Consider the following 19,335-nt stretch of genomic DNA (forward strand, 5'->3'; position numbering starts at 1 on the left):
AGTAGAGGCATAAGGTTAGGTTTAGCAGGGATATTCAGAATGCATGCCATCTTGGGGTGGGGGGAGGGCGAGATGGGGTGAAAATTTGGAACTCAAAATCTTGAGGTAAATGTTGAAAACTAAAAATAAATAAATTATTTTTAAAAAAAGAAAGAAAGGAAAGAAAAGAGAATGGATCCAGGAGAGACAATTTGAGAATTATTGGTCTACCTGAAAATCATGATGAAGAGAAGAGCCTGGACAGCACCTTTCGGGAGGTCATCGGGAAAGGCTACCCTGGGGTCCTAGAACCAGAGGGTAAAATGGCAATAGAAAGAATCCACCAATCATCTCCTGGGGGCGATCTCGGGTTGAAAATGCCAAGGAATATAGCAGTCAAATTCCAAAATTACCACATTAGGGAGAACTGCAGGTGGCCAGAGAGACAATTCAGGTGTTGTGGAACCACAGGATTGTGTAGGGCCTTGCAGCCTCTACGTTAGGGGATAGGGCGTGAAATGTGGTGTTCCTTAAGGCAGGGGAGCTTGGATTACAACCAAGGATCAACTGCCTAGAGAAAATGAGCATCCTCTTTCAGGGGAGGAGATGGACATTCAACAAAACAGGGGACTTCCAAACCTTGCTGAGCTCAACAGAAAATTTGATCTTCAAATATAAAACTCAAAAGAGACATTAAAAGGTAAATGGGACAGAAAACAACAACATGTTATTAATAAGGGCAAATTGTCTACATCCCTACAATGGAAGATGACTCTTGTGTAACTCTTAAGAACTGTATTGTTATTACATAATTTTAAAGGGTTATACACAGAAGGGGTGGGTATAAGTTTACTTTGATGCAATAATAAAAAAAAATCTAATCAAGTGGGTTAAATGGATCTCAGTAAATGGATTAATATGATCTAACTAAGGAAATGTACTGGGAGAAGAGGAAAGGAGGAGGCAGTTGAGGGTAAATTTCTGTAGGAAAAGGCATGAAAACCTATTACAGTAGAGGGAAAGAAAGGAGGGAGATGAGCATTGTTTGAACCTTACTCATCTGATTTGGTTCAAGAGGGAATAACAAAATCAGGTATAGAAATCTAATTTGCCTTAGAGGCAGTAGTAGGGTAAAGGAGAAAAAAAAGGGAGGAGGGATAGAAGGGAGGGAAGAAGTAGTAAGGGTAAAGGGGAAGAAAAGGGACAGGGCTAATGGAAGGAGGGACTGAGGGAGGTGTTAGTCAAAAGAAAGATTATACTAAATTTTGCTGGTAGTTGATCCTTGGTTGTAATCTAGGCTTACAGAGTATCATGTTCCAAGCCCTCTGATCTTTTAATGTGGAGGCTGCGAGATCCTGTGTGGTCTTGACTGTGGTTCCACAGTGTTTGGGTTCTTTCTTTCTGGCTGCTTGTAGTATTTTCTCCTTGACCTGCTAATTCTGGAATTTGGCTGCAATATTCCTTGGTGTTTTCAATTTGGGATCTCTTTCAGGAAGTGATCTGTGGATTCTTTTGATGACCATTTGCCCTCTGGTTCTAGGACCTCGGGGCAGTTTTCCTTGATGGTTTCTTTAAGGATGCTGTCCAGGCTCTTTTCATTGGTCATGGCTTTCAGGTAGAATAATACTTCTTAAACTGTCTCCCCCGTATCTGTTTTTCAGGTCAGTCATTTTTCCAGTGAGGTAGTTTACATTTTCTTCTATTTTTTTTTCATTCTTTTGATTTTTTTTTTGACTAATTCTTGGTTTCTCATAGTGTCAGTTGTTTCCACTTGCCCAATTCTAATTTTTACCGAATTGTTTTCTTTAGTCAGCCTTTGTATTTCTTTTTCCATTTTGCCAATTCTAATTAAAGAGTTGTTTTATTTTTTTTTTCAGTGTAAAAAAAAAGTTTAGCAGGAAGAAGAGATAGAAATGGCCAGATTTAGTGTGAACACCTAACCAGCTTAGCCCACTGCAGCTCAGAACTCAGGGGCTCAAGAGAAAGACCTCTGCCTTCTCAGGAGCTGGAAATATAAGCACGTGCCACTACATCGGCTTGAATTTATTTTTCTTGATTAATTCTTTTCCTGTCATTTTTAAAAATTGTCAGGTATTGGTATCCTTGCTTTTTTATCTTTTTTAAAATGGAAAAACCTCTAATGTCTCTTCATTACATAAGGCCAACTGTTGGTTTCAAATCATGCTACTCAGACCAAAGAAAATTTCTGTTCCTTTTCTATTTAATGATTTCAACACAGTTGAGTTTTATATTTTATCAAAAGTCTTCTGCATCTAACGTTACTATTATGGTAACTAGACCTGTGATGTCTTTGGTGAAGGGAATTCCCAGTAAGGAAATTTCATCCACCAAGATGGGCCATTGCCTTGTAACATAGAAAACTGAGAGGCCAGGGGCAGCTAAGTGGCGCACTGAATAGAGCACTGGCCCTGAAGACAGGAGGACCTGAGTTCAAATCCGACTTCAGACCAAACACTTGACACTTATTAGCTGTATGACCCTGGGCAAGTCACTTAACCCCAATTGCCGTTAAAAAAAGAAAAGACTGAGAAGACAGCCCTCTCTCTACTCAGACACAATTTTTCTGATATAGTAATGTAACTTCTTAATTTTTTAAAATTTTCAGTATTTTACTTTTTATTTTTCCCCAGTTATATGTAAAAATAGTTTTTAACATTTGTTTCTAAAACTTTGAGTTCCAAATTCTCTCCCTTCCTCTCTCTCCATCTTCCCCGAATTGAGAAGGCAAGCAATTCCATATAGGTTATGCATGTGTAGTCATGCAAAAGATATCCCTAACAATCATGTTGTGAAGGAAAACAGACAAAAAAAACCCTCAAGAAAAATAAAAGAAATTTGAAAAAGTATGCTTCAATTTGTATTGAAAACCATCAGTTTTTTTCTGGGGATGGATAGCAGTTTTCATCATAAGTACTTCAGAGTTGTCTTGGATTGTTGTATTGCTGAGAATAGCTAAGTCAGCTTATCTTGGAATATGGCGGTTACTTTGTACATAGTACATTTTACTTTGTATCAGTCCATGCAAGTCTTTCCAGGTTTTTCTGAGGGCATCCTGCTCATCATTTCTCACAGCACAATAGTATTTCATCATAATCACATACCACAACTCGTGCAGCCATTCTCCAACTAATGGGTATCCTCTCAAATTCTAGTTCTGTGCCCCCAGAAATGAACTGCTATAAATATTTTTGTATATATAGGTCCTTTTCCTTTTTGTTTTTTATCTCTTTGGGGATACAGACCTAGCAGTGATACTACTAGGTCAAAGGGTATGCATGGTTTTACAGCCCTTTGAGCATAGTTCCAAATTGCTCTCCAGAATGGTTGAATCAGTTCACAGCTCCACCAATAACGCATTAATGCCTCATTTTCCCCACATCCCCTTTAACATATTTGTCACTTTTCTGTTCTATTAGCCAACCTAATAGGTATGAGGTTGTACCTCAGAATTGTTTTAATTTGTATTTCTCCAATCAGTAGTGATTTAGAGTATTTTTTCATATTTTTATAGATTACTTTATTGAAAACTGATCATATCTTTTATCATTTTTCAGTTGGGAAATAGCTCTTATTTTTATAAATTTGAATCACTTCTCTATATGTTTGAGAAATGAGGCCTTTATCAGAGAAACTTTTTTCAAAATTTTTTTCACAGTTACTATTGCTGACTATTTTTCCCTCTATGCTATCCCCACCCCCCACCTCATTTATTCTACTCTCTCTCTTTCACCCTGTCTCTCCTCAAAAGTGTTTTGCTTCTGACTACCCCCTCCACCAATCTGCCCTCCCTTCTGTCGCAGCCCTCCCTCCCTCCTCTTATCCCGTTCCCTCCTACTTTACTGTAGGGTAAGAAAGATTTCTATACCCAATTTCTATATCCAGTTGCGTGTGTATGTTATTCTCTCTCTTTGAGCTAATTCTGATGAGAGTAAAGTTTTCTCACTCCCCTTCACCTCCCCCTTCTTCCCCTCCTCTGGCTTTTTAGTGCCCCTTTTATGTGAGATAATTTACCCCATTCTGCCTCTCCCTTTCTCCTTCTCCCTGTACATTCCTCTCTCACACCTTAATTTTGTTTTTTTAGATACCATCCATTCATATTCAACTCAAACCTGTGTCCTCTGTCTGTGTCCACCTTCTAACTACCCTCATAATGAAAAAGGTCTTATGAGTTACAGATATCATCTTCCCATGTAGGAATGCAAACAGTTTAAGCTAATTAAGTCTCTTATAATTTTCCTTTCCTATTTACCTTTTTATCCTTTTCTTGAGTCTTGTATTTAAAAGTCAGATTTTCTATTCAGCTCTCATCTTTTCATCCAGAATGTTTGAAAGCCTTTGATTTCATTGAATGCCCATGTTTTCCCCTGAAGGTTTATACTCAGTTTTGCTGAGTAGGTGATTTCTTGGTTGTAATCCTAGCTCCTTTGACCTCTGGGATATCATATTCCAAGCCCTCCAATCCCTTAATGTAGAAGCTGCTAAACCTTGTGTTATCCTGACTATGACTCCACGAAACTTGAATTGCTCCTTTCTGGCTTATCACAGTATTTTCTCCTTGACCTGGGAATTCTGGAACTTTGCTATACTATTCCTAGATGTTTTCCTTTTGAGATATCTTTCATGAGGTAATTGGTGGATTCTTTGAATTTCTGTTTTATCCTCTTGTTCTAGAATATCAGGACTGTTTTCTTTGATAATTTCTTGAAAGATGATGTCTAGGCTACTTTTTTGATCACGGCTTTCAGGTAGTCCAATAATTTTTTTTTTTGGTTAGGCAGTGGGGTTAAGTGACTTGCCCGAGGTCACACAGCTAGTAAGTGTTATATGTCTGAGGCCGGATTTGAACTCAGGTCCTCCTGACTTCAGGGCTGGTTCTCTATCCACTGTACCACCTAGCTGCCCCCTCCAGTAATTTTAAAATTATCTTTCCTAGGTCTGTTTTCCAGGTCATTATTTTTCCAGTGAGATATTTCACAGTGCCTTCTATTTATTCGTTCTTTTGGTTTGGTTTTGTTTCTTGATTTCTCATAAAGTCATTAGCCTCCATTTGCTCAATTCTAATTTTTAAGGAATTATTTTCTTCAGTGAGCTTTTGGACCTCATTTTCCATTTGGCTGATTCTGCTTTTTAAGGCATTTTTCTCATTGGCTTTTTGGACCTCTTTTACGGTTTGGCTTAGCCTGTTCTTTAAGGTGTTATTTTCTTCAGTAAATTTTTTGTGTGTCTCCTTTACCAAGCTGTTGACTTGTTTTCCATGATTTTCTTACATCAGTCTCATTTCTTTTCCCAATTTTTCCTCTATTTCTCTTACTTGATTTTCAAAATCCTCTTTGAGGATTGCCTGAGACCAATTCATATTTTTCTTGGAGACTTTGAATGTGGGAGCTTTGACTTTGTTGTCTTCTTCCAAGTGTATGTTTTAATCTGCCTTGTCACCATATTAACTTTCTGTAGTCAGAGTTTTTTTCTGTTGTTTGCTCATTTCCCCAGCCTATTAACTTGATTTTTAACTGTTTATTAAAGTAAGGCTCTGCTTCCAGGGTAGAGGGAGCACTGTCTCAAGCTTCAGGGGTTTTATGCAGCTATTTTCAGAGATGCTTTTAGGGGAGCATAAGTTTTTAATTCTTCCAAGTTGGTATGCTCTAAGGTTTACCACTCCCTGGCCTGTGCTACTCTTGGTTTGCTGTGGCTGTGGCTCGCTGGCGTGGCCTACATTGGACTGTGCTCCACTGTCACCCTGGTGGAACAGATCTTTCCTGCTGACCTTCCAGGTTGTCTTGGGCTGGAAATTTGGTTCACTCCGTCTTTCTGTGGGTTCTGCTGCTCTAGAATTTGTTTAGAGTCATTTTTAAAAAGGTATTTGGAGGGGTTTGGGGGAGAGCTCAAGCAAGTCCCTGCCTTTATTCTACCATCTTGGCTCTTCCCCTTCTTAATGTTTTTAATCAAATGAGTTATGTCCCACGTTAGGAAAACATAGAAACAATGCAAACATATGTCCAAATCTCTGGACAAGTGATTTCAGAGGTATAGGGAATCCCCTGGTGAGGAAATCTTTCTTTCACCAGTGTAGATTGGCCACTGTTTATAATAGGTGGCTTGGTGTATAGAATACTAGGCCTGGAGACCAGAATACCTGAGTTTAAATCCAGCCACAGACATTTAGTAGCTTATGACTTTGGGCGAATCACTTAACCTCAATTTGCCTCAGTTTCCTCCACTGTAAAGTGGGAATGATAATATTATCCAGGATTGTTGTGGGGATAAAATGAGATAATATTTGTCAGGTGTTTAGTAGAGTGCCTCACACATATTTGAATGTTAGCTATTTCTTCTTCTTTGTCCTCTCTTTTCTCTTCTTTTTGTTCTTATTCTTCTTCCTCCTCCCTCCTCCATCCTTCCTCTTTTTCTCCCTCTTCCTTCTGCTCATTCCTCCTCCTCCTCCTCCTCCTCTTCCTAATTGATTCTCTGTCTTAGTCCTTATAGAAACTACTCCAAACATTTTCTCTTCTTAAGTCTCATACTTCTCTTCACCTCCCAGCTTAAATTTATTGTGAAAACTGAAGGCATTCACCATGAATTCTCTCTTTATCTCAAAATGCCTTGACATCTGCCATTTTTTCCCCAGTTGCTGAAAAGTAGTGCCCTTCTCTTTACAGAGGCCCACTTTCCTACATGCCTGTTTGAGTCTATCCCCTCCTGTCTTCTTCAACTGATTATAACTTCAATCATTCTCTCCCCTAAAAATCTTCCACCTCTCCCTATCTACTGGTTCCTTCCCCTGCTTCTTTCAAATAGGCCAACTTTCCCTCACCATAGAAAAATCTTTTCTAGACCTACCCTGCCCTCATGCTATCATCTTATATCTTTATTCCATTTCTTAGCCAAATTCCTAGAAAAAGGTCCATTCATTCATTCTCTGTTTCTTCTCCTCTCAGCTACTCCTCAGCCCCTTGCATTCTAGCTTCAGTCCTTCAACTGAAACAACTCTTTCCAAAGGTAGTCTCTTAATTTCCAAATTGGATTCTCTTTTCTCTGTGTCAATCCTTAGTTTTTCTGCTGCGTTTAACGTTTAAAATCCCTCTCTTCGTGGATTCTCTGGCCTCTGCAGATTTTTGATACTCTTCTCTCCTATTTTTCATTCTGTTTAACCATTCCTTCTGTGCTGCCTTTGCTTATTGATTCATCATCAAGACCCATAACTGTAGATGATTCCCTGAGAGTCTTTCCCAGGCTCTCTTCTCTGTTTACCAGGGGATCTTAACTTGTTGTCCGTGAACTTGTTTATTTGTTTTTTCTTTTCTTTTTATTAATTTATTTTGATTTATCAACAATCACTTCCATAAGCTTTTGAGTTTTTAATTTTTCTCCCTCTCTCTTCCCACCTGCCCCAAGATGGCAAACAATCTGATAGAGGCTATTCATATATATATTCCTATTAAATGTATCTTCACATTAGTGATGATGTAAGTAAGAATTAGAACCAACACGAGGAACCACCAGAAAGAGGAAATAAAACACAACAGAAGAAAAAAAATAGCAAATACTGTGCTTCGATCTGCATTCAAACTCCATAGTTCTTTCTTTGGAATGTGGATAGCATTTTCCATCATGAGGCTTTTGGAGATGTCTTAGATCCTTATATTGCTGAGAAGGGTTAAGTCTATCAATAATAGTCATTGCACAATGTGGCTGTTACCATGTACAACGTTCGCTTGGTTCTGCTTACTTCACTCAGCATCAGACCATACAAGTCTTTCCAGATTCTTCTGAAGTCTGCCTGCTCATCATTTCTTATAGTACAATAGTATTCCATTACATTCTTATACCACAACAGCCATTCCCCAATTTATGGGCTTCCTCTCAATTTCCAATTCTTTGCCACCACAAAAAGAGCTGCTGTAAATATTTTTGTACATGTGGGGTCTTTTCCCATTTGTATGATCTCTTTGGGATACAGCTCCAGAAGTGCTGTTGCTGGGTCAAAGGGTATGCACATTTTATAGCCCTTTGGGCATGGTTCCAAATTGCTCTCCAAAATGGTTGGATCATTTCACAATTATACCAACAATGCATAAGTGTTCCAATTTTCCCACATCTTCTCCAACATTTATCATTTTCCTGTTTTGTCATGTTGGCCAATCTGATAGGTGTGATGTGGTACCTCAGAGTTGTTTTGATTTGCATTTCTCTGATCAATAGGGATTTACATCATTTTTCATATGACTGTAGGTGGCTTTAATTTCTTCATCTGAGAACTGCCTGTTCATATCCTTTGACCATTTATCAATTGGGGAATGACTTGTATTCTTATAAATTTGACTTAATTCTCTATTAGAAATGAGAGACTGGTTGTAAAAATTCTTTCCCAATTTTCTACTTTCCTTATAATCTTGGTTGCATTGGCTTTGTTTGTGCAAAAACTTTTTTGCATTTCATAATGTTCTCTATGTCCTGTTTGGTCATAAATTCTTCTGTTCTCCATAAATCTGATAGGTACACTATTCTTTGCTCTCCCAGTTTGCTTACAGTATCAGCCTTTATGTCTAAATCATGAACCCATTTTGACTTTATTTTGGTATATGGTGTGAGATTTTGGTCTATGCCTAGTTTCTGCCAAAATCTTTTCCAGTTTTTGTCAAACAGTGAGTTCTTATCCCAGAAGCTGGGGTCTTTGGGTTTATCAAATAATAGATTACTATAGTCATTGACTACTATGTCTTGCATACTTAACCTGTTCCACTGATCCACCATTCTATTTGTTAGCCAGTACCAAGTAGTTTTGATGATTACTGTTTTATAATACAATTTAGGATCTTGAATAGCTAGGCTACCTTCCCTTGCATTTCTTTTCATTAGTTCTCTTGATATTCTGGACCTTTTGTTATTCCAGTTGAGTGTTTCTTTTTGCTCATGGTGTTTGCTTATTTCCTGGCCTTTAAAGAGATTGAGCTCTCCTGCTGGGGAGCAGAGGTCACTGACCCAAGCTTCTTGTGTTGGGAGCCTAGGGCCTGGTTACTGGCTTTGTGTGCTAGGGCCTCTAATGCTGGCAGTTGGAGGCTGTAGGGTTCTGGCAACTTACCTGGTGTGGGGCTGGAATCAGCAACACTGGAACTCTAGGGGTAGGATTGGGTAGTGTGGCCCTTGGAGATTTCCTGCACACCCATGCCTTTCCTTCCTTTGGCTTTTGTCAGCTCCTTACAGGTGGATGTTGTAGGGTGTTTATCTGCCTGGGGCTCTTTGGAACTTGCGTCCCAGAGTTTTGCTGAGGCACTGGGAGACTTAGTTTCTGTAGAATGCCCAGGGACTGGTGGTTTTCCAAGCTGGTTTCCACCAGTTCCCCTGCCTTCACTGAGTCACTCGGGGGTCCTGGTGTTGGTGTTTGCCTGCTCCACCACCTGGATTTCTCCTCCTGGTATGCTGAGGTGGGGCTTTCTACTAGCTTGCTGGGACCCCTCCGGTTCTGTACTGCTCCCTTTCCCCCAGAGCAGAAGGGGCCTTTCCCATTAATCCCTCAAGCTACCTGGGCTAACAGACTGCTGCATCCTATCTTTCTTCTGGTTCAGCTGTTCCAGGGTTTTTCTTAGGGTGACATTTTCTGGGCTTTCAGAGAAAGTTAATAAGGGAGGATAAGAGTGAATTACTTCTTACTCCTCCATCTTGGCTCCTGGAAGCAGAAGTGAACTTGTTTATTTTTTATTGTTACTGCTGTTGTTATAACTATTTAAATAAAAAAGGTTTAAAAACAAAATCCTGCTTATATACTTTCTCTTGGTAACCTCCTGATCTCTTATGCATTTAATTTCACTGTTATTCTGTGTGTGTGTGTGGCGGGGGGGATGGGGGAGGTCTGCGTGTGTACTCGAGTGCACACATGGATACTTGCTTGCCTTTGTTTTTCCCTAAGTTCTAGTCCCACATCACCAGTTAATACCCTGCTGGATATTTCAAACTGGATTTCCTGGAGAGATCTCAAACTCAACATGTCCAAAATGGAGCCTATTTTCTTTCCTCCAGGCCCTCCACTCTTCTACATTTTCTTGTTTCTGTTGAAGTTACCACCTTCTCTCAGCTTCAAGATCCCCTTTTTAACTCTTGATTTTAATACATACTAACTATGTGACTTAGGACAAGTTGCCAAATCTGTTAGTATCCCAAGTAACTCTAAGACTGTAAGTTAACAGATGACTTGCCAAGCTCCATTCCTGGAGGGAGTTTTTATACTTAAAGACCTTCTGCCTCCTGTGCGTGTTCCTTTCCACTAGTATACAGTTCTTCAAGAACTATTTTTTAAATAAATTACTGTTATTTGAATAAAATGTGGTCATGGCCCCAAGTTTTGTAATCTTTCACTAGAAGTCACCATGCTATCATGCTATCTCCAGTCCTGGAAGAGGGTATAAATTATTTGTGTAATATGTGTATAGTTTTACAAGAAATGAAGATAGGGCAAAGGGGTTTTTATAATAGGAAAAAAACATCACATTTTGAAAATGTGTACTGCAGCCATTCTGTAGTGACTGCAAAATGTATTGCTGGCTTTTCATCATGACCTGTAACTGTTGTACAGGTGTGTCCTAGGCCCTTTTTATGCATTTCAGTAAAGCATATGAGAATTTAAGTAGTTGAATAAAGCTTCCTCATAAGCTTTTTCTTAAAGTTTCCAGGATATGTTCTAATTGTAATTTTTACTCTTGAGAATATGTTCACAGTCAAGTGAGCTACAAAAATTTTTCATAAAACCTGTAGGTTTTTATATTTGTTAGTGATATGTTGCTGTAAATTAAGAGGTTTGGACTACATGGCCTCTGGAGTCTCTTCCAGTTACAGACTCATTTATGATCCTTAGATTATGGCCCTTAGGTACCCCCTGTTTCCTCCTTATTATAGCACCCAGGAAAGAAATAATTATATAATTTTGTTAACAGTATTTGTGTATTATGTGTGATTTAACTAATTTTCTCAGGGACAGGTTTGGGGAATAAGTATAAAATGCATAGTTATTGGTTAGGTCAGATGAGGATGGGTTTTACTCGATGGTTTTTACTTACTCATGTTCTCCTTAAAGTTTTTACTTACTCATATTCTCCTTAAAGTTTGCCACAGAGGGGCAACCTATATTAGTGAAGGCCCTCCTTGCTTTTTCCTGATATCATGAAGCTGTCATCCTGGCTGACCATTTGCCATCCCCTTATTATTGCCCAGCCCATCTTCTCTTTCTGTCTTCATATTTATTGATAACATCCTTTACTCTTGCTCTTCTTGGGAGATTTAGTTGGTTATATTTGGCAGTCTGCTCACATTCACTTTATGGTTCTCCATGGCCCTCAGTGCGATGTCTATCTTTAGTTCTTTGCAGGCAGTGGTATTTCAGATTTTGCTGCCATACAGCAGTACTTGTAAAACATATTGAAAAGATTGAGACTTGAAGTAATGTAGCATAAACTGAGGATGTGTTTATGGTCTAAGGCATTGTCATAATTTTACTTCAAGTTACATGCTTTTGGTTTTTGATGCTTTGCCACTTGTGATTACTTCAGTATGGAACACTGCAGTTTAGAATGGCTTTCTTCATTTAAAAAAATTTTTGAGTTTACTTTTCTGGACTCTACATTTTCATATTTTGAATATGAAAATATTGTTAAAATTCTTGATTGTACTAAGAGAAACAACCTAATAGTTTTCCTTAATTACAACTCCAGATTCCATGTTGATTTCCATTGTTGGAATGGCATTATACACTGGATACATCTTCATGCCTCAACATATCTTGGCAATATTACACTACTTTGAAATTGTACAGTGAACACAATGTGCTCAAGAAGCAATGGACCAGAGATCCATTGAAGGGAAGAAGCAACCTGTCTTGGTGAAATGAGACTTCAGCAAATTCCAGACATATGTTATGAATATAAAGACTAAATTTGGTATTAGTAGGATGAGAAAGCAATCCCAACTCGTATGTTGTATTCATTATTTAAGTATTCCTTTATACAGTAGTTTTGTCTATTTTGACATTGTGGTGGTTTGTACTCAAAATATCAGTATTTTCTTAACCGTTGGAACTGTTTCACTGTTGTTCTGTGAAAGCTTTTCTTAATGTAACATTGAGTAAATTTTGATTGCCTTCTATTTTTTTAATCTGAGATCATTAGTTAGGCCTCTTGCTTCAGCAGTTGTCTGGCACAAAAATCTACCTGGATATATTTATAGTATTCACCAAAATTTTGTAGAAATAATAGCAAGATGAAGGGGGAATATTTCAGTTGAGCCTAAGAGACTTCTTTGTAAGTTTATACTCAGGAGTAGTTTCAGCTGTCTAGAGTGTGCATTGTAAAACATTTATTTTGCTTTAGTGTTATTAAAAAAACAAAGTATTTCTCTCCTTAATAGTGAAAGAGCAAAGAAGATCCTTCTACAGTTTGAATAAAGGAATACCTAACTTTTTAATAGCCCTATTTTATGGATTTCTCATTGATAAAAAAGTTCTACAATAAAATGCTTGGAGAACTAATTAATTTACTTAGGGACATTATTATGGAATGCTGATCAAATGGTAGTTTTATTAAGTAAATAATCACTAACATTGTAGTCCTGTAAAATTCAAGATTGTAGCTGATGCTGGGGGGGGAAAAAGGCATATTATTGTTCACAGTGAATAATTAGTAAAACTACAACCCAGGGAGATTTAGAAGCTTGTTAATATAGCATTTCACACTTTGTGGTATGTGCTGTAAAAATTTATATTTCCAAAATAGAATTTTTCTGTGGTGAAGGCTGATTATCAAAATTGAAAATCAAATGATGGGAAAACTTCTTTAAGATTAATGGCTGTTCTTAGGGGACAGCTAGGTGGCACAGTGGATAGAGCACTGGCCCAGGATTCAGAAGGACCTGAGTTCAAATGCGACCTCAGACACATAACACTTACTAGCTGTGTGACCCTGGGAAAGTCACTTAACCCCATTGCCTAACCAAAAAAAAAAAAGAATATTAATGCTGTTCTTGATTTTAATCTCATGTTGTGTATTTTTTTCCATTCTAAATTTATTGCTACTGAAGATGAATACTTTGTAACTGATTAGTTTTCATTTTCTCCTCACATTATAGAATTGATAAACTTTAAGAAGTAATTCAATCATGAACAGGCATTTATTTAGCAACTTTTATGTGTCAAGCACTGGGCTACATGCAAAGACAAAAAGAAACACAATTTCATAGAATTTGAGATATAATCTAACTCTTATTTTACAAATAAAGAAAGGTTAAGTGATTTTCCAAGGTCATACAACTAAGTTCAGGCTAGTGTTCTTTCTCCTTTGTTGATAGTTCACGCAGCATTTGGGGTACACTTAATATTGTGTAGAAAAAATTAACAAGATGAAGAGGGAATAGTCCAATTGAACTTTTATGTAAGTTTATACCCAGGAGTAGTTTTAGCTATCTAGACTCTGCTCGTTATGAAATTTTTATTTTGGATCATAGAATATAAAGCTGGAAGAGACCTTACTTAGAGATAGACTACTCAATTGCCTCATTGTACAGTTGAAACCTGAAACTAGTAGGTTATAGTGACTTGCAGAGGTCACAAAAGCATTTCTAATCCCAATTTTGAGGTAGACCAGGAAAACTGAATTACAATAAGAAAAACAGAAGGAAGCAATCTATAAGCATGATAATGGTAAGCCAGTCAGAGCCTAGATGTCTTCATCCTTAAAATGACTAATTAGAATAGTAATGCTTTTACCTACCTCAGAGTTAAAGACCTTTGTAAACCTTAAAGTGTTTAAGAATATGGACTGGAGTCTGTTATTTAGAACACAGTTGATCTAGAAGAGACCCTCTAAAACAGTTCCACAAATAGATTTAAGGGGATCCACAAACTTGGATGGGAAAAAAGAATTTATTTCCACTAGCCCCTAGCTGAAATTTGACATTTCCTTTGATTATGAATAGAAAAAACTAAACTTATTCTAAGAAAGGTTTGCTAGGCTGTCCAGGGGGTCCATGACACAAATAGTTTATAGTTCATTCTTTATTAGAGAGGCATCCTGACCTGACAGAATGAGAGCTGGGGTCTGCATCAAGGAGAATGGGCTCACTTTCTGCCTCTGACATGCTGGCTCTGTCCAGTTAAGTGACACTGGACAAGGTACCTCTCGTTGCCCCAGCAACTCTTCTAAGACTTTGAACACAGAAGGTACATGCACATCAGCAACTCATGTGAATCATGAGTCACTTGGGGCACTGAGAAATTAGGTGACTTGCTTGTCTTGGCAAGTATTTCTTGCTCCAAGACTGCTACTCTATCCACCGTCCAGCACTGCCTCTTGCTTGCTTAAATGTTGCTTGCTTTAGTGGACTTGTATTGACATACGTGTATGTATTAATATTGTATGCCAACAATGCCAGGTGTTGCACTAAACATATTTTTGAAATACAGCTGTATCTACTTGCAAAAAGCATCTACATGCTTTTTAAAAATTATCTTATTGTAATAGGACAAGCCCACAGTGCATTTAACTTCCACCTCTCTGCATGCTCAGCATTAAGCAGTAATATTTAATCTGAAGTTTGTTACTTTTCCTTTTAGTACCATGTTCAGAACCATCCTTACTATAATCTGGTACTTGTAGCCTGCTGTAAATATCATTAAGCTTTTTGGAGTAAGGAAGGGGAACTACATACAAAATATTGGCCCCCATTCTGTTTCACCATTATTTTGAATCTTGGTATCACTTTCTTCATGTCTCTTTGCTTAATTTAATTAGCAATTTGAAGAAAGGGCTTCCAGTAGTACATAGAGGTCCTACCTTGAGGTCAGGAAGGCCTGGATTAAATCCCCTCTGTGACACATAACTGCCTATAAATCTGTGTGACCACCGGAAATCACTTAGCCTCTAAGTGCCTCAACCAACTTTCTGGGAGTAAATTACACTCTAGTTATAGGTCTGGAAATGGAGTTAATTTTGTGCTTTTACTAAGCACTAAATTTTATGAGTCAAAATAATAGAGTGAGTTCAAGCAAATTTTCAAAATAATTTTCAAAAACGTTTTAAGTGCTTACTATTTCAGGCATAGTATCAGTGATACAAGTTCAAGAGAAGCAAATTTTCAAGGAACATACCTTCTAATGGGGAAAACAGCACAAATGGGATGTGGAAGAGAGGGAATTGTGTTGTAAACATAATGGCAGGGTGTGGAGATTGCCAAAAAGTGGCATGGAAGCCTGATCAGGGCAAGAACTCATACAAACAGAGCCCTAGTTCATTTCAAGGGTCAAGTCCAAAGCTCCTGTGAGGAGGAAATGAGGATGATGACTAGAGTCTGGGACTGTTCCAGTAAGACGATATGAAATTTCAAATAGCTACTGGCTCATTTCCTACTGCCTGCAAACATGCCTGTGCCTTCCCTATCCTGAAAAAAATAATCACTTGATTCTTCCATTCCTGCTGTCTCTCATCCTGTATCTCTTCCCTTTTTAACTAAACTCAGTGCCTCTGTTTTCTCTCCTCTCACTTCTTACAGTCTGGCTTCCAGCATTATCATTCCACCAGATCTACTGTAATGATTTCTCAGTTGTGAAATGCAGTGGTCTTTTCTCAGTCGTCATTTTCCTTGACCTTATTATAGCCTTTGACCCTCTCTCCACCTTGATTTGATATTCTGTTTTCTCTTGAGTTTTCAGGACACCACTCTCTCTCACGTATTTGGCCATTCCTTCTCTGTCTTCTTTGCAGGATCTTCCTCCAGATCACACCCTCTAATCATAGGCGTCCCTCAGAGTTTTGTCCTGGGCCTTCTTCTATTCTGCTTCACTTGGTGATCTCATCACCTCCCATAGATTTAATTATCCTCTCCATGCTTATGATTCATAAATCTGCCTTTCCCTGTGCCAATCTCTCTGCTACCCTTCAATCTTGCATCTCCTCTAACAGCCTCTCAGACATCTCAAACCGGATGTCCAGAAGACATCTTAAACTTAGTATGTCCAAAATAGAACTCATTTTCTTTCCTCCTCCTTTTCTTCTTTCTCCTTTTACTTCCTCCTTATTTCCCTATTGCTATAGAAGGCAACACCATTCCTCCCAGTCCCTCAGGCTTGGAGTCATCCTTGATTCCTCACTTTCTTTCGGATATCCAACCTGTTGCAAAGGCATAATAATTTCACCTTTGCAACATCTCCTCGTATGCCCCCCCTGTCCTCTGACAATGCAGACCCTCATTACCTCATGCCTGGATTATTGTATTATAGCCTGCTGGTGAATCTGCCTGCCTAAAATGATCCCCCTAAAACGCAGGTCTAAACATGTTGCTGTCCTACTCAGCAAACGCCATTGTCTCTCTATTGCCTCCACAACCCACTCCTCTTCTACCATTTTAGTCCTTTTATTCCCCAACATGTATTTTTCAGTCAATAACACTGGCCACCTGTGTGTTCAAGCCACAAGAGAGTCTGTCTCTGGCTCTGGGATTTCTCCAACTGTCCCCCCTTGCTGGGAATATTCGATCTCTTCCCCTCTATCTGCTGACTTTTCTGGCTTCCTTAAGTACCAACTAAAGTCCATCTTCTACAGGAAGCCTTCCCTAACCTCTCTTAATTTCTGGTGCTTTCCCTCTTTAACTATCTTCTATTTATCCTTTAAGAGCTTGCTCTGTATATATATTTTTATGTTGTCTCCCCCATTAGATTATAAGCTCCTTTATGGCCGGAATTGTCTTTTGCCTTTTTTTTGTATCCCCAACACTTAGCACAGTGCTCAAAAACAGTAGGTGCTTAATCAATGTTTTTTTGATTAATCGATAGTTCTGATTTGTGAAGAAGTGACACAGCATGACATGAGGCAATGTCTAAAAGGGTGGAAGAAAAGGTAGAGAGAGAGTACAAGCCAAATAACTGATGTGGAAAACAAATTCATCAGAAAAGTGCAGCTTGGGTTACTAGAAATTTGTCATTACAAAAATTGAGCACTCACATATTGACATAGTAATGTGTACTTCATAAGTAAACGAGAAATAATTCATGTTTGTGCAGTTCTGCAAGTGTTTATTGAAAACCTAGTGAAAGCAAGGTATTGTACGAGGCTCTAGGAATACGAAAAATAGTGATAATGACAATAGCTAGCATATAGTGCTTTACATATGTTATCTCGTTGGATCCTCCCAATAATCCTGTAAGATAACTGCTACTTAACATGTTCATTTTACAGATGAGGTAACTGAGATAAAAAGTGGTTAAGTGACTTGTACAGGTCACAACAGAATTGGAACAAGTCTTGGCTTCAACTACATCGTGCTATCCACTGAGCCACCTAATAAAACAGCACCTGTCCTTATGGAGATTGTTTGGATTTTCATAGACATTTTTCTGGAGTTGATGAGGGCAAAATATCCCTTTTTTACATGCAGAAAAACTAAAGCATACAGTTCAAAGTACTTGACTAAATTAACTGAACCAGTGACGAGGGTAGAGCCAATCATAAGTTGACCTTATTTGCCCATAGTGAAGCTTCCTCTTAGGGAGAAGTGATCTTCATAAAGTGCCAGTCTGACTATATCATCCCAGCCCTTCCCTCATTCAGTATACTCAGCCACTCCAGTGACTCCCCCTTACCTCCAGGATCAGATATAAATTCCTCGGTTTGGTTTCTACAGCCCTTTATAACTTGGTCCCTGCCTGCCTTTCCAGTTCTTTCTCCCTTCCTCCTCGACACCAGCTACAATCTGGTGACATTGATCTCGTTGCTGTTCCTCCCACCTGACATTCTCTCTGTGACTGCATTTTCACTGCCTCTCCCTTGGGCCTGAAATTCTCTCCTTCATTTCCACCTTCAAGTCTCAACTAAAATCCCTTCTGCAAGAAGCCTTTCCCAGTCTTTCACCCCTTAATGTTAATGCCTTTCCTCTGATTTCACCTTCTTTGTACATAGTGTGAAAGTTGTCTCTCCCATTAGACCGAGTTTCTTGAAATGCAAGGAAAGTTCTTTTGCTTTCCTTTGTATCTCCAGCTCTTAGTGTAGGGCCTGTTATGTTGTCTTTTTGTCTCTTGTTGATATCTGCATTATGGGGGTAAACCTGTTTCTTGCAATTAATAAAGTATTTATACATGGGCTTACAATAAAACCTAACTCCTGGAAAAAAAAGTGTTTATCAGTGTTTACCATACTTTGCATGTGTTCCAGGCACAGGTTTGCCATTATTTTAACCTGTTTAAGCATTGTGAAAGTAAAATCTGGCCTTTGCACTTTGTAGGATAACAGTGCTATTTTGGATGGTATTTTTAGCTGAGCCTTCAAGGAAGCTAAGGAAACTAAGAAACCCAATGCAAAGGCACAGGAAAATTGGGAAGAGGGTAGGGTTTAGGGGGACTCTTGCTTCTGGTTGGGAAATGTTTATTTTGGGATACCTGTAGGAGAGCCAAAAGGCAGTCAGTGAGTCAGGACTGGAACTCAGAAAAGAGACTGGAGCTAGATAGACAGTAAACATTTATTGAGAGCCTACTAGGTGCTAGGCACTGTGCTAAGGCCTGGGAATACAACACAGGACAAAAGATAGTGCCTGATATTAAAAGGAAGACATTCACAGAGTGCTTTAAGTTTTGCAAAGTGCTTTGTAAACCATTTCGTTTGATCCTAATGTTCCTCAGCACACTTCTGAACTTCCATTTTGAAACTTCTTTGAAAGATACTTTATTAGCCATGTAAGAAAATCAATCTCATTTTATAGTGTTTGTATATACACACTCTCCCTGGGTTCGATGCCTTTTTCTCATTCTTTCCCTAAAGGAGGGAAGACAAAGGGAAATGTGCATGTCTGAATAATGGGCCCATGGGGAATTAGAGAACACTACAGGCTGGAAATGAAAGAACACGTCACCTGGGAAAGTATTAGAAAGTAGAATAAAACATTTCATCCAATACAACTCAGGGAATAGGTACAAACAAAGAACATACAGGGTAAATAGGAGAAGATTAAGAGAGAAGGCATTAGAATGAATAGGGATTGGCAAACAGCTTTCTGTAAAAGATGAGATTCTGGTTGGGACTTAAAAGAAGCTTGTAGGTGGAGATGAGAAAGGAGAGCAAGCCAGGCATGAGAGCCCACCAGAGGGAATGTCCACATCTGAAAGATGAGAGTGTTTTGTTCTAGGAGTATGAAGTGTATGAAGACTTGCAAGGTAGGTTATGAAAGCCTTTGACCACCAAACAGAGGATTTTATATTTGATCCTGTAGGTGATAGGGAGCCCTGGGGGTTTGCAGGCTGCAGAGAAGGAGCCAGTAGACAGAGAATGATGGAAAACAAATGATAAGAGTAGAGATGACAGAATGGACAGTATT

At 38.6% G+C, this 19,335-nt stretch overlaps 1 protein-coding gene across 1 annotated transcript in view; it reads left to right on the plus strand.

The window, feature by feature from the left end:
- Window positions 1–12,511, plus strand: part of LOC110220689 (serine palmitoyltransferase small subunit A) — a 29,927-nt gene extending 17,416 nt beyond the window's left edge. The window contains exon 2 of the mRNA XM_021004810.2: window positions 11,700–12,511. Coding sequence (XP_020860469.1) covers window positions 11,700–11,803 — 104 coding nt within the window. The 3' untranslated portion in view covers window positions 11,804–12,511. The remainder of the gene's footprint in view (window positions 1–11,699) is intronic.
- Window positions 12,512–19,335: the final 6,824 nt, after the last annotated feature.

The sequence above is a fragment of the Phascolarctos cinereus genome, unplaced genomic scaffold, assembly GCF_003287225.1.
Source record: "Phascolarctos cinereus isolate Bilbo 61053 unplaced genomic scaffold, phaCin_HiC Scaffold_3;HRSCAF=262, whole genome shotgun sequence".
NCBI lineage: Eukaryota > Metazoa > Chordata > Mammalia > Diprotodontia > Phascolarctidae > Phascolarctos > Phascolarctos cinereus.